At 34.5% G+C, this 24,892-nt stretch overlaps 1 protein-coding gene and 1 long non-coding RNA gene across 3 annotated transcripts; both read left to right on the top strand.

The window, feature by feature from the left end:
• Positions 1–3,275: 3,275 nt before the first annotated feature.
• On the top strand, positions 3,276–7,689 carry LOC145072616 (translocase of chloroplast 159, chloroplastic-like). The gene has a single exon (XM_079019071.1). It carries the CDS (start codon positions 3,462–3,464, stop codon positions 7,479–7,481), a length of 4,020 nt encoding a protein of 1,339 aa, XP_078875197.1. The 5' UTR covers positions 3,276–3,461; the 3' UTR covers positions 7,482–7,689.
• A 7,700-nt stretch (positions 7,690–15,389) lies between these two features.
• LOC145077142 (uncharacterized) lies at positions 15,390–18,404 on the top strand. Of its 2 annotated transcripts, XR_013692974.1 has the most exons (5): positions 15,390–16,093; positions 16,296–16,414; positions 16,517–16,571; positions 16,962–17,020; positions 18,158–18,404. It is a non-coding gene; the product is annotated as an uncharacterized LOC145077142 (long non-coding RNA). The 2 variants fall into 2 exon arrangements; XR_013692972.1 differs by having other exon boundaries at positions 15,393–16,414.
• Positions 18,405–24,892: the final 6,488 nt, after the last annotated feature.

Here is a 24,892-nt window from a genome sequence, read left to right as displayed (position 1 = left end):
AAAGACAAAAGAGATTATTGTTAGAACAATTGTAGAAATAATCTACCCAAAAACTACAAAATCAACAAAGAGATAGAATAGCATGTTAAAACCAACCTACCCAATTAATATTCAACATATTTTATTAAAAATATTCACCACATGTTTTTTGGAATGTGAAATGTCTCCGAAAAAAGATATTCACCGATGACACTTTTCCTGGTATCATACCAGATGAAAATGTAGTTGTATATTATCTGTTTTTGGTATAACGAATCCAATGTAAGAAAATACATACTGAACAAACACAAAGACAATCAATAGACTTAGAACGCATGTCCAATAAAACGCGAAAGTTTAAAATTTTCCATATTCGATTGACCAATGTGGTAACTGTTTTTTTGGAATATGTTCTCTAATAACAAACTAATCTTTTGCCGCCGCTTTGCGCGGACCAATTGCTAGTGTGTGTGTGTGTATATATATGACGTTCCATAGACGTTCGTCTCACATGATTAAATCTTTGAGTCTGTATTACTTCCATGGTTTGACATTTGTGCCTTTAACGAAGTGGACAACGTATAATTGTCCTCACATTTCTTACCATTTTTTAAGTCCTCACCTTATATGTATAAACATATATAATCATATATGATTATAAATTTTCGCCATATAATCATTTATGATTATACATTATTCAGTCTCTATTATATGGTAAAAAGACAAATGAAAAATATGGCTTAAGATCTCTATTTTTAAAAAAATCTCAATGGAACCCTCTTCTTTATATATATATATATATATATATATATATATATATATATATATATATATAGGGAAGAGTTATTTGGAAAACAAAAAAAACCTAAAAATCATAAAAATGCATAAAAAAATACATAGAGATTACAAATTTTTTTATAAAAAAACGCAGGTTCTTTAATAAATTCGTTGAAAAAAATAAAAAAACAATTTAAAAAAAATATATTTTTTTTTCAAAAAAAAAGTCAGCCAATTTATTTACAAACCTGCGATTTTTTCATAAAAAAATAAAAAAAAGTATTGTGATATCTAAGTATTTTTTTTATGCATTTTATGATTTTTCGGGTTTTTTGTTTTCCGTAGAACCTAAACATATATATATATATATATATATATATATATATATATATATATATATATATATATATATATATATATGAAAAAGTTAAATAGAGAACCATAATTATTGGTTATTCAAGGAACCAAATCTTTTTTTTTTCTGTTTCTAGAGCTTCTTTATCGAAAAAAAAAATCTAAAAATATATAAATTCATATATTAACATTGTGAAGATGAAAAATATTTTTCGGATTCACCGTGTGAATCTGGATTCACATTGTGAATTTTCAAAAATTCACATTGTGAATTTTCAAAAATTCACATTGTGTATTTGACTTAAACAAAAAATCGAATTTGATATCATTGGAAAAAGGATAAAAACTTATGACTTTTTAAATTTTTAGTCTTTTTTTTGATAAAAAATAAGTTCTAAAAGTTGGAAAAAAGATTGGTTTTTTGGTTAATTATGGTTTCTATTGAACGTCATCCCTTTTATATATATATATATATATATATATATATATATATATATATATATATAAGGTTAGGTTCATGTGAGACGGCTTAATTTTGTGAGACCGTGATACACATTTTTTTATTTTATTTTATTTTTTTTAATTTTTTTTAGTTAATTCAAGTTCCGAAAATAATATTTAAAAAAAGAATTTTTGAATTTTTCCATTTATTTTGCATTTTAAAATTATTTTTTAGAATATGTACAGTGTAATATTCTATTAGAATATTGCACGTATTTTAAAAAAAATGGATTTTTTTTTATTTTTTTTATATTTTTTATATTTTTTTAGTTAATTCAAGTTTCGAAAATAATATTTAAAAAAAGAATTTTTAGATTTTTCCATTTATTTTGCATTTTAAAATTATTTTTTAGATAATGTCAGTGTAATATTTTATTAGAATATTTCACGTATTTTTCAAAAAAAACGGAATTTTATTTTTATTTTTTTTAGTTAATTCAAGTTCCGAAAATAATATTTAAAAAAAGAATTTTTGAATTTTTCAATTTATTTTGCATTTTAAAATTATTTTTAGATTTGGTCTAACGGTCTCACAAAATTAGAATGGTCTCAAATGAAGCTGAATATATATATATATATATATATATATATATATATATATATATATATATATATATATATATATATATATATATATATATATATATATATATATATATTGCGCCGTCCCACATTTATTGTTACAAACAAGTTTGTCATGGAACAAAGTTGGCTTTTAGGTGGGAAATGCATTGTTTGGACCAAAGGGAGAAATGAAAATAAGAAAATTTCAAAATAATTACATATAATTGTTTTAATATAAGTTGTACATATATTTTATTTGCAGTCATAATAAAATACTAACAGTACTGCCATTTTTTGTGAAGTTTTAAATATGTTAACCTAAAATAGAAAGATATCATATTAAATAGTATAAAATAAAAAGTAGTCATCAAATTACATGTCAAATAAACATCATAATCTTTTTTTATTTATTTATTTTTATTTTATTTTATCTAAGGACAGAATAACCAACGGAAAAGATGAAATGCAAAGAGCACCAACCAAATTTGTTGCAGCTTCTAATACGTTCAGCAAAATTTGAAAATTATAAATAATTTTTGAACTTAAAGTTTTGTAAAAAGCTATATTTGAGAGAATATGTATAATTGCAATTTGTGAAAATCAAGTATTTTTCTTTTCATTTTTCAGATTCCACTTATTAAGGTTGCGTTTGACGCGCTAACTGAGTTAAAATGTTAGCTACTGGCTGATAAACTAGCCGATAAAAAAGTATTTGGTAAAAGCTAACTAAAAGATATAAAATTATATAAAAGAATATTTTATCAAATAATTTTTTTTATAAGTATTTAAGGATATATTTATGAAGTTTGTAAAAAAGCTCATAAAACATGTTAAACAACTTTTTAAAAGTTAACAAGGTAGTTTTTGACTTATGAAACATAAAAACCCAAAAAAAAACTCGAAAATAAAAGTTCAAAAAATAAACAAGATGTGATGTGAGCCTAAATTAAATGATTTTTTTTAAACCACAGTTAGTTATAAATGAGAAAATGTTGTCCTCAACCGTAAAATATCCCTCGTAGTCACGTGCTATCCAAGGGTGATTTTCGTCATTTCACTCCCGGCGGAAGCCCAAAAAAAAAGCCCCATCCCCCCAAGCAACTACTTCTGTGTAGCGGCTGCGAAGGATTTCATCCCTCTTTCTATCGTTCTCTACGAGAACCTTATCACCTCTCTCTTTATCTAAATCCTTATCCCCAATTTCGTACACTATCATAAACCCTAGTTACCCAATTGTTTCTTGTATTGGTTTCACGTAGCACGAGTGTTGGTGAAGTTCAGAATCCATGGACTCGAAGGAAGATACGTCTCTCTCAGGTTTTTCTTCTGTTTCTTCCGATAAAATCGATTCTGTTAACGAAACGAATGGTTTGAAATCCGTTAACAAAGTTGATAATAATAAAACTAGTAGTCTGAATGCTAGTTCCGATGACGAGAACGAGGGTTTTGCAAGTGGTGAGGAGGAGGCTTTTGAGACAAACTTAGATGAGAATTCAAAAGCCATACTAAATGTAGACGAAGGTGGGGATAACGGTGAGAAGTTTTCCGAGGCTTTTGAAGTTCTTTTGCCGAAGGTTGATTTAGCGACCGTGAGTGATGAGGTTGTTGATGATGCCGAAAAGGGTAATTTAGGTTTGGTGGATAAGAGAGCAGACGAGAAGCTTGAATCGGATGAGAATTTGAATTCGAGTGAAGTGGTGAAAGAGGAGGTTGTGGAAGGGATTGAAGGAGATAAGGTGATTGAAAGTAAGGGAGATGTAGTTGATGAAACTGTATCAAAGGTTGTGAATAGGGATGAAGTGAAACCTGATAGTCCTAAAGAAGGAGAAAAGGAGGTGGTTGTAGCCAATGGTGTGAAGCTTACCACAGAAGGGGATTCTGTTGTGGAAGAAATAAAAGTTGATGCGCCTGTACCAGGTGTGGCTGTGGTTTCTAATATGGAAGATGTTGAGGACGATGATGATGATGAGGATGAGGAGGTGCTACTAGTTGGTGGACCCGATGACACTAGTTCTGTTGTTGAAGAACCTGATTTAGAATCTGTTGGTGCAAATGATGTGAATATCACTTCTGAAGGTGATTCTGTGGTGGAAGCCATAGATGTTGATTTGCCAGTGGCGGGAGTGCCTGGAGTGGCAGTGGTTAGCAAGACAGAAGAAGATGGTGGTGTTGTGGCTGAAGAGTCTGGTTTTTCGTCTGAGAAGATAGACCGTGTTTTAGAAGAAGTTGTGGATAAGGAGGTTGTTGAAGTGACCGATGGCAAATTTTCACCTTTGGTGGTGGAAGATTCTGTTGATGATGATGCAGAGAAGAATGAAAAGAACCCAGAGGCGGAAGTAGAGAAAGAAGTTGATTATGAGGGTAAAGAAAATGGTTCAGTGGTGATGACTGCTTTAGATGATGTAGAAGATGTGTCGATAGTTGGTTTGGATGGTGATACAGTTCAGGAAACAGAAAGTTTGGACAAAGATACCCCCGATGATGCAGCTCAGGCAACAGAAGTATTGGACAAAGCTGTTCCTGATGAGATAGCTCAGGGAACAGAAGTTTTGGGCAAAGATTTACCCGATGATGCAGATGCCAAGGCAAAACATATCGACATTGATGCTGATAGTGGTCTAGAAAACGGTCCAGCAGACAAATTTGTTGTAGAGGATTCTGCTGAAAAGGATGATGATAATGAAGAAGGCTACATGGATGCTTCCCCTTCAGATGAAGATACTGATGGTGTGATCTTTGGAAGTTCAGAAGCTGCAAAGCAGTTCATGGAGGAGTTGGAAGGAGGATCAGGTGAAGGTGGGGAGAGTTCTCAAGATCGTTCCCAGATGGTTGATGGTCAGATTGTCACAGATTCTGATGAAGATGATGATGAAGAAGAAGAAGAAGACGGGAAAGAGCTGTTTGATTCAGCTGCATTAGCTGCACTTCTAAAAGCAGCAGCTGATGGTAGCTCAGAAGGTGGCAACATCACGTTTTCTTCACAAGATGGTTCTAGACTTTTCACAGTCGAACGCCCTGCTGGACTGGGCCCCTCACTCCAGCCCATGAGAGCCGCCACTAGACCAACACCAACACGCTCCAGTCTTTTCAACAACCCTTCAAGTATCATGAGTGTCAGTGAAACCGAAAGCAACTTGAGTGAAGAAGAAAGGAAAAAGCTGGAGAAGATACAGTCCATCAGGGTGAAGTTTTTGAGGCTTGTGCAGAGGTTAGGCCTTTCTCCAGATGAGTCTGTAGCAGCACAGGTTCTTTACAGGCTAGCTCTAATCGCAGGGAGACAAACCGGTCAATCTTTTAGCCTTGATGCCGCTAAAAGAAAGGCCATGGAGCTTGAAGCTGAAGGGAACGATGATCTTGACTTTTCGGTCAACATCCTGGTAATCGGTAAAGCCGGGGTTGGAAAAAGTGCCACCATCAATTCCATTTTTGGGGAAGACAAGACCGGAATCAGTGCTTTTCAACCTGCGACTGATTCAGTGAAGGAGATACGCGGTATGGTAGGTGGAGTTGCGGTTCGTGTTTTTGATACACCTGGGCTTCGATCCTCTGTGATGGATCAGGGTTTTAACAGAAGTGTACTCTCATCAGCAAAAAGGTTCACAAAGAAAAACCCTGCGGATATCGTTCTTTATGTCGATCGTCTAGACGCCCAAACCAGAGACCATAACGACATTCCATTACTGAAAAACATTACGAATTCCCTGGGTCCCGCCATCTGGCGAAGTGCCATAGTCACTTTCACACATGCTGCTTCCGCGCCTCCGGAAGGTTCTAATGGAATCCCATTGAGTTATGAAATGTTTGTCACTCAAAGATCGCATGTTGTCCAACAAGCAATCGGGCATGCGGTTGGTGATTTGCGGATGATGAGCCCGAGCTTGATGAACCCGGTTTCTTTAGTTGAAAACCATCAGTCGTGTCGGAAGAACCGTGAAGGTCAGAAGGTGCTTCCGAATGGCCAAACTTGGAGGCCGCAGCTTCTTATGCTTTGTTACTCCATGAAGATTTTAGCAGAAGCAAATGCGCTATCGAAACCGCAAGATCCTTATGACAACCGCAAGCTTTTCGGTTTCCGTGTCCGGTCACCGCCACTCCCGTACATGTTGTCCTCAATGTTGCAGTCCCGTGCGCACCCTAAGCTGTCGTCGGAGCAGGGCGGTGATGGTGGTGATTCCGATGTTGACCTGGCGGATCTGTCGGAATCGGAAAATGAAGAAGATGAAGATGAATATGATCAGCTCCCGCCTTTCAAACCGTTGAAGAAGACCCAACTTGCAAAGCTTAGCAAAGAACAGAAGAAAGCTTACTTTGATGAGTACGATTACCGAGTCAAGCTTTTACAGAAGAAGCAATGGAAAGAGGAATTGAAAAGAATGAAGGAAATGAAAAGGAGAGGTAAAGACGGTGTGACCGATCAAGGTTTTCAGGAGGAAGAAGGCGAAGGAGATGCGCCGGCACCGGTGGCGGTTCCGTTACCGGACATGGCACTACCGCCGTCTTTCGACAGCGATAATCCGGCGTACCGATTCCGATTCCTGGAGCCGACTTCCCAATTCCTGGCGCGACCGGTGCTTGACACCCATGGTTGGGATCATGATTGCGGGTACGATGGAGTCAACCTGGAACAAACTCTGGCAATCATCAATCGCTTTCCGGCTTCCGTTTCCGTCCAAGTCACTAAAGACAAGAAAGACTTCAGCATCAACATGGATTCATCGGTTTCCGCCAAGCATGGGGAGAACGGGTCGACTATGGCCGGATTCGACATCCAACCGATCGGGAAACAACTCGCATACATCGTGCGGGGGGAAACCAAATTCAAAAATCTGAAAAGAAACAAGACAGCTGCTGGAATGTCGGTCACGTTTCTTGGTGAAAACGTGGTGACCGGATTCAAAGTGGAGGACCAGATGGCGTTTGGAAAGCAGTATTCGGTGATCGGAAGCGCAGGGACGGTTCGGTTCCAGACGGATTCCGCTTATGGGGCGAACATCGAGGTACAACGGCGGGAGCTGGATTACCCGATTGGTCAGGTGCAGTCAACATTCGGGCTTTCAATCATAAAATGGAGAGGGGATTTGGCGTTGGGATTCAACAGTTTGGCTCAATTCTCTGCTGGCCGGAATTCAAAAGTGGCGGTGCGGGCCGGAATCAACAATAAGATGAGCGGTCAGATCACAGTCAAGACAAGCAGCTCGGAGCATCTTTCCCTTGCACTTGTGGCTCTCATTCCTTCTTTCATTTCTGCTTACAAGAAGATCTGGTCGGGTGCTGCTGCTGCTGCTGATAGATACTCTGCCTATTAAATCAAGCAAGCATACGCGTATGTATGTTATGTTCTCTTCTCGTATTCGGTATTTTGGATTATTGCTTTCATTGCTATGTTCTTATTCAATAATATGATATGTTTAAAAAAACTTCTGTTTGCTGTTTAATTTTTGTGCTATGAACTCGGTTGGTACACCACGATGAGATGAAATGAAATCAAGAGAGGGAATACTATATTTTTGGTTACTCTTCCTGTTTTTTAGCCTATTTATGCAATTTCTTCCTAATTTAAACTTATCTAACTCCTCATTTTTTCATCCAATCAGCGGCTAGTAATAAATATTTTTAAATACTACATATCATATTATAGTATACATGAAGTATAATTTTTTAGTTCAGACGCCACCCACAATCCCACATAAACACAACCCCTTGGGCCTTGGGAATTAAAAAAATTTAATAACTTAGCCTTGAAAACCTGCGGTATCATATGATTTTATAAAATATTACTAGGGTTATTTATAACCCGTGGGAACCACAATTATAGAATTAATCAAACTTTTATAGTAAAAACTTAAAATTATTAATAAGTTATTTTAAATAAATTATTAATTTAAGAGATATTTTTTATTAGTTATGTGAAATTATAATCATTAATTCAAATAAATATATAAAATTAACTTTTAATATATTAGATATTTTTTATTTGTGAATTAATGAAAACAATAATTTAAAATTTAAAATTTAAAATAGAATCACATTAATGAGGAGGTCTAATAAATTTAAAATGAAAAACTAATAGATTGACAAGTGGCAACACATTAATTAAAATGTCTAATATGATGACACATGTCAAAAGAGCTACTCTTTTATTAGTATAGATTCTTTAGAAAAGATAAAGATGGCCAACTTGCACTTGGTTAGTTCCAAAGCTCATCTGTCACCAGCTTAACAGTCAATTTGAATGTCCATAAAACTCTACATTCATTAATCATCCATATCCATTTCCATTTGATGGGTAACTGCTGATACACGAATCTAGTAACAATGATGTACTAGTTTTTTTGATGCTCTTAAGATTTTACATACCAAATCTAACACAAATACTACAACTACTCTTCTTTAAGTTTTGTGTTCGGTTGTCAACTTAAACATGATTGCCATTTAAACCCTAAACCGAGTGTTTTCACATATTTCTTGTCTAATATGATTTGGAACATTTCCTCCATATTTTGTTGTTGTCATGACAGTTTGAAGATATGGTGTCATTCATGGTTGCTAACATTAGGCATGATATTATATCATACAGTCTTTGATATGCTTGTCATACATATTTCTCTCAGCTCTAGGTGCTCTACTTTCCATCTCCTGGGGAACATGTTTACAAGAACATATTGATTTCGTTCCTAATTAAGGGCAATCCTCAAGTTACAATGTCAGCCAAGGAAATTATTGTTATTAACTTTAGGACAAATTTACATAAATGGTCCATATGGTTTCTCGAATTCACAAGTTTCATCCCTACTTCTTTTTCATTACATGAATAGTAGAGTTGAGTACGCCAGACTTGAAACTCAACTCGACTCGAGCCTCAACTTCAAACTCAGCCTGAGCTCTACAATTTTGAGCTTAACTCGACTCGGCTAGACTAAATATTAAAAAGATAAAAATACATTAAATTAAAAAAGAAATATGATTAAGCTTATGAGCTCGATTTAACTCTGCTTGATTATGTAAAATATGAATAAAATAAAAGGTAAAAGTATAAATATAACTAAGCTCGATTAAGCTCACGAGCTCCACGAGTCGAGTGTTTCAATACTCAAGCTCGTCTCGATAATATACTTGAAAAGCTTGAGCTCAACTCGAATTGAATCGAGTGGATTTCTAGTATTTTTCGAGTCAGTTCCAAGTATCTCACGAGTTGGCTCAACTTAGTTACATTACACACACTAGTGCATGTGATGTTTTACGCCACTTGTGAAAATGTAAGTCATCACACCTAATAATTAACTGCTTATAATCAGCTTTTCCGGAAATTAATGCAATTTCAACCAATAAAAATATTTAAAAAATTAATTAAGGTGTCCATATTGCAATATGAAGTGTCTTTTTAGCCAACCCCTAGATTTATATATGAATAATTTACATGATACATCCTTAAAGAATCAGAAGAAATACAACTATATACACCAAGTATAAAGAATATACATAAATACTTAATTATGTCTAATATCCCCCGAATATACATAAATACTTAATTATGTCTAATATCCCCCTCAAGCGGAATGGTGATGGACGAATACGTAACACTTTTTGAAAAACTTCGAATTGATGATGCGACAAACTTTTTGTAAAAATGTCGACAACTTGAAGCTTGGTAAGAGCAAACTCGGAATGAAGTTTTCCATGTGACACAAATTCACAAATAAAGTGGTAGCCAAGGTCATTGTGTTTGGCATGTTTGTGAGAGACCGAATTTTGAGTGAGAAAAATAGGACTCTAATTATCACATAACGTCGATCTAGCTGGTGGAAGAGCATGGAGTTCTTGTAATAGATGAGTGATCCAAATAATTTTTGTAGCAGTGTTGACCATAGCTCGATATTCAGATTCATAATTGGATCGAGAGACAATTGGTTGTTTCCTGGCACTCTAGGATACAAGATTGAACCCCCCCTCTCCCCCCTCGGAATATTGAGTAGCCATAAGTGGACCAACGAGTCTCCAGACATCTAGCCCAATCAACATCATAATAACCCACAATTGTGGTATACTTTGGCCTAGAAAAAGACGGACCAAAAGAGATAGATGCCTTGATGTAACAAAGTAGTTGTTTAACCCATGATAGTGAGAAGTAGTGGTAGCTTGAAGAAACCGACTGACTTGATTAACGACATACGAAATATTTGGACAAGTTATTGTAAGATACTGCAAAACACCAAAAAGAGATCGATAATGCGAAGGATTGCACTAAGGATCACCACTTGAAATAAACATTGTGTTGGAGGCAATCATAGTGGTGACTGGTTTAACATCAAGAAGACTGGCCCGTGTAAGAATGTCATGAGCATATTTAGATTAACTAAGAAAAATACCATTCGTTGTGTAAGTTGCTTCAAGTCAAAAAATAATTGAGCCGACCAAGATCTTTAATGACAAACTCTTTATCGAAACAAGTGACAACAGAGAGAATAAATGTGGCATCATTGCTGGTAAGAATTTGATCATCAACATAGGTATAAGACACATGATTCTCATTTGAACACAAAGAGTGATGGGTCATCACAACTACACACAAAGCTATTGCTAATTAAAAAAGCATTGAGGCGATGAAACCAAGCATGTGGAGCCTGTTTCAAACCGTAGAGAGCTTTGTTAAGACAACACCCATGATTATAATAGCGAGGATCAAGAAACCCCAGAGGTTGCTCCATGTGAACAAGATCGTGTAAAGTACCATGGAGAAACACATTATTCACATCAAGCTGATTAAGAGGCCAATCATTGATAACCGCTATCCATAAAACAATACGAACCGTAGATGCCTTTTCAACCGGACTAAAGGTATGAGAGTAATCAACACCCGACAATTGACTGTAACCTTGCGCAAGAAGATGTGCTTTATGGCGATCAATTGTGCCATCGACCATATATTTGGTTCAAAAGATCCTTTTGCAACTGACCACATTATGATCAATAGGCTTGGGCACCAAGGTCCAAGTTTTATTAAGACAGAGGGTAGTCATTTCAACATTTGTGACATATACCCAATGTGAAACCGAAGCAACATACTCATAGTGTTAGGGATCACTATGAGTAAATAATGCAGAATGAAGAGCAATGTTAGTAATGTGATAAAGATTAGCTTGATGCTTGGTTTAAAGACCCTAACGTTGGCTCGTGTAATCATAAGATGTGTTGAAGCATGTGGAGGAATAGTAGGATCAGATGTTTGTGTGGTTGTGTGTGGTAGGCTGGAAGCAGGAGTAGACGAGATGGTTGTATCAATCGGAACAGTAGAGGAAATCGGTTAGGCCGGTGATTGGGCCGATGTTGGTAGTGAGTGGGTTAATGGAGTTGGATGTGTTTGGGCTAGTGGAGGTAATTGAGCCAAGGGAGTCGACGAAACTAGATCAATGTGGGTCGGAGATGAGTGGTTCAAATCATCATTATAACCCATATGTTGTTGATTTTCATTACAAAGGCCACATTCATTGAGTTTAGTGGGTGGAGGGAAAGCGGGAACATGTGAAGGTAAAGGTTGGCAACATGGGGTATCATCTTGAAAGGTGACCAAAAACAAGTCACTAAGTGAAGTTTTAGAGGAAGAGCCATTAAAGGGAAACGAGAATTCATCAATGTTGGCATGTCGGGAAGACGTCACCCGCGACCACCCCTATTAAACCAACCACTACGACCACAAAAAGGATTTGGTGTCATGGTTTTAGATGAGAATTCCACAAAAGGAGAAGTAGTTCCATGCAAAGACTTTAAAAATTATTCACGAGCTTCTGCCCGGGCAAGAAGATCGAGAAGGATGGTGGGAGATCGAGAAGCACGGATAACAATAGAAAAAGTCTCAAAAACAGACCCGAGGCCACACAAAAACCAGTGAACTTTGTCTGATTCTTCAACCGGGTGACCAACAAGAGATAACTAATGTAACACCCTATTTTTACCCTTCCGTAGAATCCAACATAAATCGTCGTTTATAAAATTCGAAGTAGAAATATATTAATCTTTAGTCCAAGTAATCGTCATAAACATTTAGGAAACATCCATACGATTTCCGTAGATATATAGAATGCGTAAAGCCGACTTCATATAAAGAAGTTATGCTTCTTCGAATTTTCGCGATTAGACCGACACAACTCAGCGTATCATAAAAAGTGAATTTTGATAAATCACTTATTAGCCTAAGAAATCTAAATGAAAGTCGTAGTAGTCATAAAACTGAGAGCGTGTATATAAAGAACGTCCAAATCTGACTTCGTAAGAGGAAATTATGATTCTTCGAAGTTTCAGCACAATAGCGTGACCACAAAAATCAATTCTTAGATAGATAGATTATTAGACAAATAATCTAAACAAGAATTGAAGATCTCGTCGATATGATTCCGTCAATATCAAGACAATAGGAAATGGAGTTCGTATATAAGAGTTATGCTTTCTGCAACGATCTCTAACAGTCTAAGCCTATAAAAAATATAATTTTTTTTGATAAAGTGAGAATTACCTGTTGGGATCTAAAGGAAAATTGTGGATTTCGTCGATAAATTTCCGAAATTATAAAGAACGTCGAAAACGAAGTTTGTATGAAGAAGTTACGCCATTTTGAAAATCTGGAAAATCGTGCGCGACACACGCGATGATGTGTCACCACGAGAGAGTGCCACGTGGTCATGTCGGGGAAGCCCCTTTGCTCCGAGACATAGTTGCGTGGCTCCGTGAGATTTCGAAATATGACACCATAGGAATGTGACACGTGACAAGTTCTAGAAGCGCCGATGTAGACGAACCTGGAAGCGATACATGGTAGAAGAAGGCTGGAGCCAACACACTTATAGTACGCGGCGCGCCCCTATATGTGCGCGACACACTTCACTTTTCTTGGCTATAAATAGAGCTCTCCGTATATGATCCATTCCCCACACCCATATACATCTTTTCTTTTGAGTATTCCTTACTTTTAAGCCATTTTCCTTAGATTTCTATACTCCGGCAAAGCCTCGGGACCCCTGAGGTACCCAACTAGTAGTAACCATCAAGTATGAGTCCTTGAGTCGAGATTCTGCCGGAACCATTTCCTGGTTTTCACAAGAAAATCCTTGTAAAGTAAGATACACTTACTCCGTCCTAAGTATAACTATATTTATGTTCATAATTGTTATATATATATATATATATATATATATATATATATATATATATATAGATTTATCAGTAATTCCAGTTATAATGTTGATTAATCTACTTACGGGAGAGGTGTATAGAACGGTCACGTTGGCTTGGTTGTTGGATTGAAAAGTTATATGCCGAAATGATCCTGTCTCCTAACTGTCCTACCTGGTTGATCTGTATTTAATAGAACTATCAGTGTTCATTGGGAGATAGATCTAGCGTATATTACCATAATTCCCTAGGGACTAATAAGTTCTATTATTATAGGTTAATACCTGTTAGGCGCGTACTCGCCAGTTGTATTTCCCGGTTAGTTGTTAACCATCTGAGAAAGTGTCGATGTGAGTTCATCTCACTATATTATGTATTCCAGTATATATCCATGTATGTTAGGATATAAGTGCCAGTAGAGTAGATCCCATAGTGTAGTTTCTATGTGCTTGTAGAGCCGAATGTGTAGTATCTATGTGAGTAATTGTTGGTATGCTTAAAAGTTAGTGAGGGTTGATGGCGGAACGAATAAAGTATGAGAGCCTACAGACCCGTGTAGATTTTATGGCGGACCGATTAAAGTACGGGAGCCATTATTTGTATGCATGTATAAGTATTGTGTTATATGGTATATTGGGGGAACTCACTAAGCCTAACGCTTACCCGGTTGTTTATAAATGTTTTTAAGAAGCTTCATTGGTTCATAAGAAGGGCAATATTCAACTGTACATATGGGCATTCGCAATCATGTTTCTGCATAATGTAATAAATACTCTGATGTAAATGAATATTTTGAATAAATAAAAATGAAAATTTTGGGTTGAAAATGAGGACGTAACAAATGATCACAAAATGGATTTAAACTTACAACCAAATTCCACAACGGTGGACGAACCTTTGGATATTTGGCGAAGCTGATCCCACGAGGCTTGAACACGTTCAATTGAGGAATTGTTGTAAGCATTTTCAAGTACAACCCAAATCTGTCGGGTGGTAGATAAGCCAATGATTTTTGAAAAAGTTTCCTCAGTCAGAGAGGCTTGGAGAAGAATGATTGCTCAATGGTCAACCAAGATCGAAGAAGTAAAGGCCGAATTTTGTGTCAATTTGACATTAACAAGGGTTTTAGAATTTGGTTCCATCAACATGTCCCATAAGGTTTTGATAAGTGAGGAGGAATCATTTGGTTTTGTTGGATGAAATAGGGTTTATGTTGGAGATCTGGATACCCCTTGGATCGTGTGAACACTTTCCGAACTGATATTTCTATCTTATGTCTGGGTTACAAGAAATTCAACATAGGATAATCTAAGAAGACACTTACGAATCTAGACACAGAAATCGTAAGCCAAATTGCTAAAAGGATTTTGTGTTTATTTGAAGAAAAGAAAACTAATCGTTTTCTGTATCTCTTCTCAAAGAGAAGAGTCGTTTATTTATAACAAATGAGATTAAGGTTTGCCTCTTAAGATTGGCCGTCAAGGGTTGCTTTGGAAGCAAGCTAGGAAATCCGGAATTTAATGAGGATTTAGGGTTTCTTAAACTGATGGAGTTCGTCAGTTTTACCATAACCACCCTAAAAAATTCGTTTTTCCTACTATGTTCCCATATGTAACATTTAGGAGAGTTTTTGGGGCGTTGCTCCCGGACCCCCGACTTTTTGTCGAACTGACTTTTAATTCGATCTTATACATGTGTGCACTCCGCACATACCCGTACATATATTAGAGTACAAATTATGAAGCCCCTTAGATCACATGTTAGTTCCAATTACATAAAATGACATGGTGACACTAAAATTACCAACATGTTTTTCCAGAGAAGATAATTAGTGGAGGACAATCAATTGGTGATAAGGTGAAGGTGTTCATGGGAAAGTTAGAATCTTGAGAGGAGGAAGCCGTAGATAGGAGGAATGAAGAAGAAAGAAGAAACAAATAATAACAGAAGATGGGATACAGATAGATGATCAAAGGAGAGAGAGTCATACCATGAAAATGTAACTCATCACACCCAGTAAGGTGGAGAAACATTATACTACTAATTAAATCCCAACATTCTTATGAACAGTACCTTACCATGGGTACTGTTCATCAGTTTAGTTATAGGTTAGTTGCCTACCAAGGTTAATTTCCACCACGCTTTTCACTGTCTTTCTCACCGACTCTACTTCATCTATATCTCATCGACTTCTTCTTTTCTAGAATGCACTTCACCGAGTCTTCACAAAACAATCGACTCTCTGATCTTCTACCACCTCGCTGCTCCACTCAAGAAACGATTACTTCCGATGTCATTGGTTATTCTTGGCGGAATCGAACCATCGTCTTCACCGGAGAAGCGAGCCTACCAACGACGCAGACAACATACATCGGTGACACACTCACATGATATTGGCAACAACAGTGGATGCATACATCGATTGACACTGACTTCTTTCTCTCCACTGGAAGCCTTCGATGTCCTTTGCGGTCTCAGGCGCTCCCCTTTCTTGCACCTCCAGACGCTTCCGCTTTCTCCTAGCCTCCACCACCACCTGTCGTCTAATTACATCCACATTTGAAACCAAACGTTTTTCCTGGCAACATCGACTTGAAATAGCAGCACCAGATACAAAGTGAATATGCTCCATTAATTCCATTTCATGTCAAATAAAACGATATTCTCATTGCTCAACTAAAGAATATAAGAATGAAGAATATTATGATACATGACATGCTCTTAGGTGTCTAAGGCCCTGTCATGCTCTTTCATGGTAATACCAACACGTATGACAACCTAATACCCATTCTGTAAATCGAAAGTTTATACATCAGAAAGATGTGGTTTTTTAGACACTCACAAACATTGATTTGTTGCTTAATTTTTCAATTCCTATTTTCATTCTTACGATTTTGACATATGTTATTTGTTTATGTGGTGTTTGTTATAACAATTTGCCAGATTTTTTTTTATAGTTCACCATCTTGATTGAGATTTACATTTGAGGGATTGTTGGGGCCTTCGTGCTGGAGAAGTATCCACATTTATTCTTGCATCTGCTAGCCCGCCAAGTGTTTGCTAAAATGCTTGAATGGTATTTGAAAAATATATTGTAGCTGATAATCTGTTATTTTTCTTTGTTTTTGGTATTAATTTCAAATTTCTTATTGTTATCTTCTTTGATTAATTTTTTCAGTTTGTCATACACTTGAGAATTTTGAGATGTCTCGGATACAAGATCCAAAGATTTGGTATGTATGTTTATGTATATGTACTGTTCTAAATGATGTTGTGTGTTTGAATTTTGGTTCCATTAAAGAAAATTCTGCTCAGCTCTTTACGGAAAAAAAAAGTAAAACGTCTCTTCTGTATTTTTTTTGTTTTTTCCTTAAAAATAAATGGCTCTTACTGTAAATGCTTTTGTTGATTGTTTGTTTCAAACTATTTTCACTCATATATATATATATATATATATATATATATATATATATATATATATATATATATATATATATATATATATATGTAGGTTATTCTATCACTTTTTGTTTTTATAGTTATGTTGGTCAATTAAACTGTAATGTGGTTTTTCTAATCTAGCGCTATGATTTACCTCATGATCAATGGTGGTTGTATTGCAGCGACAATTCAATCAAGAATTCACAGAGGATACAAATTTTTAAATTTTGTAGAATTAAAGGTAACTCTTTACTTGCTAATATGTTTACTTTTGAAATGGTAGGATGAATGCAAGTGTCTAAGGCAAAATATAAAGTGTGGCTTGATATAAAGGCTGAAAGTGGCATATTATTTTCTTTCCAATATATAAATAAAGTACTGTTCAAAAACTATTTACATTCTTCTATGTTTGGTTACTTTTAGGGAGACATTTGTTTTTTTAAAGTTCTGGAGCTTCTCGCATGTTTAACCAACGATTGAAAGGGCTGGAAAAACAATATGTTCCCTTATATATTTTCGCTTTTTTTTTGAAGTATGACTATTGCAAATATTACATTCCAATCTGCAAGATATATGTTATCGTAAAAATGTCTCCCTGCAAGTAACCAAACATGTTAGAAGAATGGAAAGAGTTTTGACTATATTCTTATAGTATATAATGTTCTATACTATATCATTTTAGTTAAATGGGGTTCATGTCAAAAAATAGTAACCAAGTATAACAATTGTTTCATCTAAGGTTACTGTAACTTTTTTTTTTAAAGTTTGACCCACTCATTTTCCAATTTTGTCCCATATTGTATTTTTTCAATTGTTTTACTGCAAAAACGGTTATTTTGGGTTGCTATGTTGGGTCCATATTACCACAGAGTGACTAAGTTTCATATTTGTTCCACCTACAATCACCAAAACAATTTTTAAAGGTTCAACTACTCAACTTTCTATTTTGTTCCACTATTTTAAATTCTTTTAAGAATTTAAACCACTCAAAAAGTCAAACTTGTAGTTGAGTAAACAGATTTAGAGCTTTTACTTTGGTACAATCTTTTTTCGTGAAACATATCATTATGTCCATGATTATTATGATCATTACAGGTGTCTTGTAATGTTTGTAGGTTACTTTTTTGTTCTCGATTAAGAAGTATTATATTTATATTATGGTATTTCCATTGATATTTAAATATCAAACATTGCTGACCTTTTTTTTTTTCAAAATGTTTATAAACATTATGCCGATCCATCATTTTATAAAGTAGAAGCGACTTTATTTGAAATGAGGAGCACCAAAGTTCAAATGGACAAAAATGTTTGTAAAATAAATGTCACTTTAATTATACAGTTTGATTATTTGAAATAATACTTTATTCTCTGCATATAGAAGTCAAGAGGCATACTACAAATCTTTTGAACAATGAAGACTAAGAAAGAGTTGAAATGGTCCTTAAATACATTGAGGATGGAGACTTTCGAAGTGGGACGTTGCCAGATACAAAGCCACGTATGTATTCCAATATTTGTGTAAGTGGCAAATCAAGGTCCTCATTTTTATGTATTATGAAGTTAAGTATAATAGCAACTTACTTTCATTTGGTTGTCTATTGAAGCATCATGCATTTATGTCTTCCTATTACACTATAAATGACACCAATAGAAAAGAATATAGATTAATAGATTGGAACAACACGCCATTGGAGATGACTCCCCGATTACCAAACAAATCGATATTTTTGAGAATCCACCTCCACTAATTCTACACACACAATCAACAACAACAACAACAGACTCATAATGACAACAACTTGATGAACAAAAAAACAAATACTATTCTAACCTATGACAACAAACAACATACACATGCAACAAAAAAAAACAAATATACAAATATCATTCTAACCCATGCAAAGCATGGGCTCCTACACTAGTTAAATTTATATATGAATAATTTACATGATAGATCCTTAAAGAATCAGAAGAAATACAACTACATACACTAAGTAAAGAGAAAATCACAAATTAGCCTAATGAAAATGATGTTTTTCCAAGAATTAAACACAAATGATGACAATTATAAAAATAGTCATCAATTTCACAAACGACAACTGCTAAACCAATGATGTCTTTTGAGAAATATTATGTCATCCGATAGATGTCGTTTTAAGAAAAATTGTTACTTGTGTTATAACCAAACTAGACTTTGCAAAAAATAAAAATAAATTAGAAGGTCCTTAAACTAGTTTTTGTCCTTAAACCCATCGGTTTACCCCCTTCACTTTCATGAAGACGGCGAACGACTTCAGTATTTTGAGTTTATACCCTCATATTGCACAAAAACTAATTTAAAGACCTTTTAATTTTTTTTATTCAAAACCTCGTTAGGTTATAATGCCATTAAGTCATTAACTTCTAAAAAATCCACGCCATTTTGCAGATAGCAATTGCGAACCAACACTTCTCAATTGCAAATATGTCATATTTTAATACAATCATAATTAGTACAATCACAATTAACTAAGCAATAGAACGTATTTTAATACAATGATAATTAACTAGACAATGGAACGTATTTTAATACAATCATATTTTAATACAATCACAATTAACTAAGCAATGGTATTTTAATACAATCACAATTATTTTAAAAAAAAATTAATTTAAAAAAATCAGCGAATTTATTTAAAAACATGCGATTTTTTCATAAAACAATTCAAAAAAAAGTTATGTGATCTCTAAATATTTTTTATGCATTTTTACGATTTTTAGGGTTTTTTGTTTTCCATAGAACCTATATATATATATATATATATATATATATATATATATATATATATATATATATATATATATATATATATATATATATAACAAGGAACCAAGGAACCAATCGTGAGCGTCGAAAATCATAATGACCAACGGCCAAGGAAATAGATCTACACTTTTATATTGGACGCACACACACCAGATTATATCAAAAAATCTACCTCTTTACCAAAAACCCACCTCTTTTTTTCGTTTAAAATCTTTTTTAAGCCACATTTTTTATAAAAAAAAAAACGAATATACCGTTGTTCTCGATTTTTCATGTTCTTTTTATAGAGATCCATATTGATATATAAAAAACGAACTTTTTTTTTCGAAAAAAACCCACTTCATTTTGTTAGTTTTTTTCAATATTTAAGTTTATTTTTATAAAAAAAAAACTAATTATACAAAAAATATTAATTTTTTGTACTCTATTAATAAACATCAAAACAGACTTTAAAAAAACCTCGAATAGTGTAGATTCACACTGGGAATCTAAACTGTAAATATTTCAATTTTCAACATTTACAATGTGAAAAAGCTCGATCAGTTCAGATCCACATTGTGAATCTGACTTACTATTATGCACACTGTGAATTGGAGAAGGTTAAAAAAAAACCTCGATCTGTGTCGATTCACACTTTGAATCTAAACTGTAAATATTTCAATTTTCAACATTCACAATGTGAAAAAACTCAATCATTTCAAATTCACACTGTGAATCTTACTTACTATTATGCACACTATGAATCTGAGAAGGTTTCATTTCCAAAAGGTTCACAATGTGAATCTGAACATGTTCATAATATGAATCTGAACTGAAATAACCTTTTTTTACATGAATATGAATCTATGTTTAAAAAGTATAAAAAAACATAAATTTTGATATATTTATTAATTTTTTTTCTATAAACAAATAGATCTTAACTTTTCAACAATGAAATTGAAGTGACTTTTTTTTGAAAAAAAAAGTTTATTTTTTATATATCATAATTGATCTCTTTAGAAAGAGGACGAAAAATCGTGAAAAACGGTACTCGGTTTCTTTTCGATAAAAAAATGGCCTAAAAAAAAATTTAAATGAAAAAAAGGAATTTAGTTTTGTTATAATCCGGTGGATGTGCGTCCATTGGTTCCTTGGTTAATAATGGTTTTCTATTGAACTTTTACACATACACAGGTGTATATATATATATATATATATATATATATATATATATATATATATATATATATATATATATACACACACACACACACACTGATTATCCGTTTTATTTTTGTTGTACAGATATAGGTTTTATTTGCAAAAATAGAAATTTCGTAATAGATATGAAATTTTTGCATATGAAAACTCATAAATCCTATTTTTGGGGTGTTTGTGAATTTATCTAAATAGGACTTATTGACTTATTGGTTTTAAAAAGTCAATAAATTATAAAAAGTGTTTTACAATATGAAAAGTATTTTTAAAATAACTTCTCAATAAACCTTCAAAAATAAGATTTCAATGAGTTTAAATTTTTAACTTTTTACAACTTTTTACTCACTTTTTTGGTTGTAAAAGATAAATTTACCCATTAAAACATGTAAAAGTTAAAACAAACATTTTTTAAAACACAACTTATTGATTTTTCTCACCATAAAATCTGATCCAAATATTTTTTAAAAAACTTATTTCTCACCATTATAAGTCAATAAGTTTTTTTTTTTTTTTTTTTTTTTTTTTTTTTTTTTTTTTTTCTAAACGGTCATTTTAAATTTTAAATTAAAAACCCAAAAGACCCTCTTAAGCCAATAAAATCCATAGAAGAATATAAAAAAAACATACTTAAAAGGTGTAAAAACGATATAAAATGTATTAGAAAAAAAAAAGTTAGTGGTGCCCAATTGGCAATATGGCAATTTCACAGTCCAATTTCATAGCTATTTTTAGAATTTGGCTAACTTTAAAAAATTTCTTAGAAAATAGTAAAATGACATTAAACTGATTTGTCTTCTCATTTATGAATATCACTAAATATGCGATTGATATTTGATGAGATTTAATATGCTAGTAAAAAAAACTTTGAAATAAAAAATAAAGATACAGATGCCTTCAAAATTATCATTATGCTTTTTTATTGATGAAAACTTTAAAATTAATATGTCACATATTATATAATAGCTAAACTAATTTTAGAAATTTAGATTATATTTAAAGGAGAAAAAGACAAATTTCATCTAATTACACAATTTTTTTTTGCTAAAAATAGCAAAAAAAAAAACACACACACACACACACAATAGCTATCAAAACTCTAGATGCTCTTTAGACAAAACTTCAAGAATTGTCGATGTGGTTAGCTGGAAATTGTCATTTTGGTACAAGTTTGGTCTAAATAAGTGGTGGTAAAGGGTGGCAGCCATGGTGGTTTTTCCATGGTTCCATCCAAAAAACGCACCCCCACCTGATCAACAACACGAAAACACACAACCATATGGGCTGAAACACGAAAGAAACACGCCCCCAACGGAAATCTTGTCACGGTAGGCGGCGGTTGCGCAGACAGGCACCTCGTGGTGGCATAAGGCGATCAGAGGAGGATGTTACCAACTACAGCCACCCGGAAAGGAGATGGTGGTGACATTGCAGCGGCAAAAAAATGCGTAGGCACGCCAAGAGTGGCGGCACACGGGCTTGACGTCGTCTTCAACCACCTTGGCATCCGCCATGGTGTTTCTTCCGTCCTACCACATCAACTCCGACAGCTAGGGCTACGATGGCGCTTCAAGGGCAAGGCCGCAGGCGGCAGTCGGATCTTGCGGTTCACAGCTTCGCTGGCGGCTTGGAGCAACACGGCGCTGGACTATTCTGGTGCTCCTCCGGCGATTTGCGACCTCGACAGCGGAGTAGCGGACGACAACAGGTGGCGATCGGATCCTGGGATGCAACGGCGGCTGGGGGAACTCTCATATCGTGGTGGCGGCTATAGAAGTGTATTAGATTGAGCAGACCCGTCCCAGAGGGTGGGCGAGGGTGGGCGATAGGGGCGACCGTCCAGGACCCATTTTTCAAAAAGGCCCAATTTTTTTTTTTATGAAAATGGTTATATTTAGAAGATAACACAAATAATTTTCTTTCAATTATTGAGTTATTATAAAAAACTTGATAACATTTATGTATTTTAAGGGCCCTTTTTTTTTCTCTCGCTCTGGGCCCAAAATATGTTTGGAACGGACCTGAGATTGAGGGTTGCTCATTAAAATAGTCTCCAACGGGAATGGAAGGCACGGGTTTAAGTCCCGTGACCCCATTCAAACTTTTAACGAATTTGGCAACTCTGGTTCCTCCATGCCATTTTATTCAAATGTAATCCACATTTTACCTTTTTAACCTCTTCCATTTAAATACATTACAAAGTAGGTCCGAATTTTACTAAAACAGCCCCTCCTCTACAATTCTTTTCAAATGAAGTCCCAATAGTTTACCAAGTGGTCCCTATCTTCATAAATAATTATAAACTTAGTCCGGAACTTACACTTTTAATCCCCGACTTCTAAAATTGTGACCAATAGCTCCCTGAGACCAACACCTTGCTATATAATTATTTATTTTAGGGCTACTATTCGTTCATTAATTTATTTATTTATCAAATAAATAAACAGGGTATTACATTTCATTTCCGTCTCATCCCCTCCCCAAAAGAATCGAGATCGTAACATTTCCAAGGTATTACACATCGTATCTGGAACTTTAAACAACGACATAAGGTAAATACTCAAACTCCCAGGCACCGATTTAATCAATGTTAACTGACTGCCAATCGAAAGCATTTTAATTTTCCAATTTGCAAGTCTTTTTTTTAACCTTTCAACCACCATTTTCCATCCCTCCACCCTCCTCATTTTTGAACCTATCTGTTACCCAAGGTACAAAAAAGGGAATTTTTCTGCAGAACAACCAGTACTAGCCGCAAGGTTTTCCACTTTAGCAATAGGCACTCCAATCCCAAAAGATTATACTTTTGTAAGTTAATCTTTAAACCAGACACCAGATAAAAGCAGTTTACAATTCTAACCAAGTTAGTGATATTTCCTCATCCCATTCTCCTAAAAAAGATCATCATCTGCATAAAAAGTTGAGACAAAACTAACCCATCTTCTCCAACAAGGGAACCACGAAAGAACCTACACATGACCACGTCTTCCATGGCAACATGTAACCCTTCCATAACTATGATAAATAAGAAAAGAGATAAAGGGTCACCCTGTCGAAGGCCTCTTTGGAGATTAAACTCCATAGTAGGGCTACCATTAACCAACACCGAAGCGCGAGAAGAATTCAAACACACACTTATCCAACCAATCAACTTATTATCAAATCCCATAAACTCCATAATCTTCAAAAGGTACTCCCAACTAACTAACTCATACGCCTTTTCTAGATCTACTTTGAAAATCATCAATTTTTTCTTTTTTTTTCTTATACCAGTCTATGATTTCATTTATCATAAGAGGGCCAACCAATATTTGTCTACCTGTAACAAACGCAGACTGTTCCGGGCTAATAATGCTATCAATCACCACCCTTAACCGATTAGCTAAAAGTTTTGCAATAATTTTGTATTGCACACCTATTAAACTAATCGGTCTATAGTCTTTAACATAAATAGGGCCATTTTTTCGGTATAAGTGTGAAAAAAGATGAATTACATCCAAATAGGATGACCGAAGATGAATAAAAGTCGTCAACAAAACTACACACATCTTTTTTTATTAGCTCCCAAAAATATTTAATGAATCGAAAAGTGAATTAGTAATTACTTGGTTGAAATTATATTTTTTTTCTTTTTCTTTTATCTAATTTAACCTCATGTATAATTTTTTTCCTCTTTGGTTTATCTTTTTTTACCTCCAATATCATTCTAATAATTTTTTTCTACTTGATTTTTCATGTATGTATTTAAATTTGATAGAAAAATTGTTTATAGTTTTTAAGCAATCTTTGGATATTTTTATATTCTGCAAAATCTTTAAACTTATGTTGGTAAAATTGAGTTTTAAAGTTTTTCTTATGTAAAAGTTTTCATATTAAAAGAGAAAAGAAATCTCCAATTCTCCGTTGGGGATCCTCAGTCCCCGTTGGGAGTGGGGGATCAGGATGAGGATGCAGATGCAGATTGGAATGGGGATTTGGAGATGTGGATGGCGATTGGGGTCCCCTATATTCCCCACCCGTGTTGCCATCTCTAATCACCAGAGTCTGCTACTACCACCATCTACCACCTCTATATCCACCAAAACTTTTTATGTCACTTCATCTCCGCCTAAA

This window comes from Lactuca serriola, chromosome 9 (genome assembly GCF_051521515.1).
Source record: "Lactuca serriola cultivar US96UC23 chromosome 9, Lser_US96UC23_V15, whole genome shotgun sequence".
NCBI lineage: Eukaryota > Viridiplantae > Streptophyta > Magnoliopsida > Asterales > Asteraceae > Lactuca > Lactuca serriola.
This window is presented reverse-complemented; position numbering and strand designations above follow the sequence as displayed.

Bases quoted from the DNA above. Each gene is read 5' to 3' on its own strand.
- LOC145072616 (XM_079019071.1), top strand. From the start codon at position 3,462: ATGGACTCGAAGGAAGATACGTCTCTCTCAGGTTTTTCTTCTGTTTCT.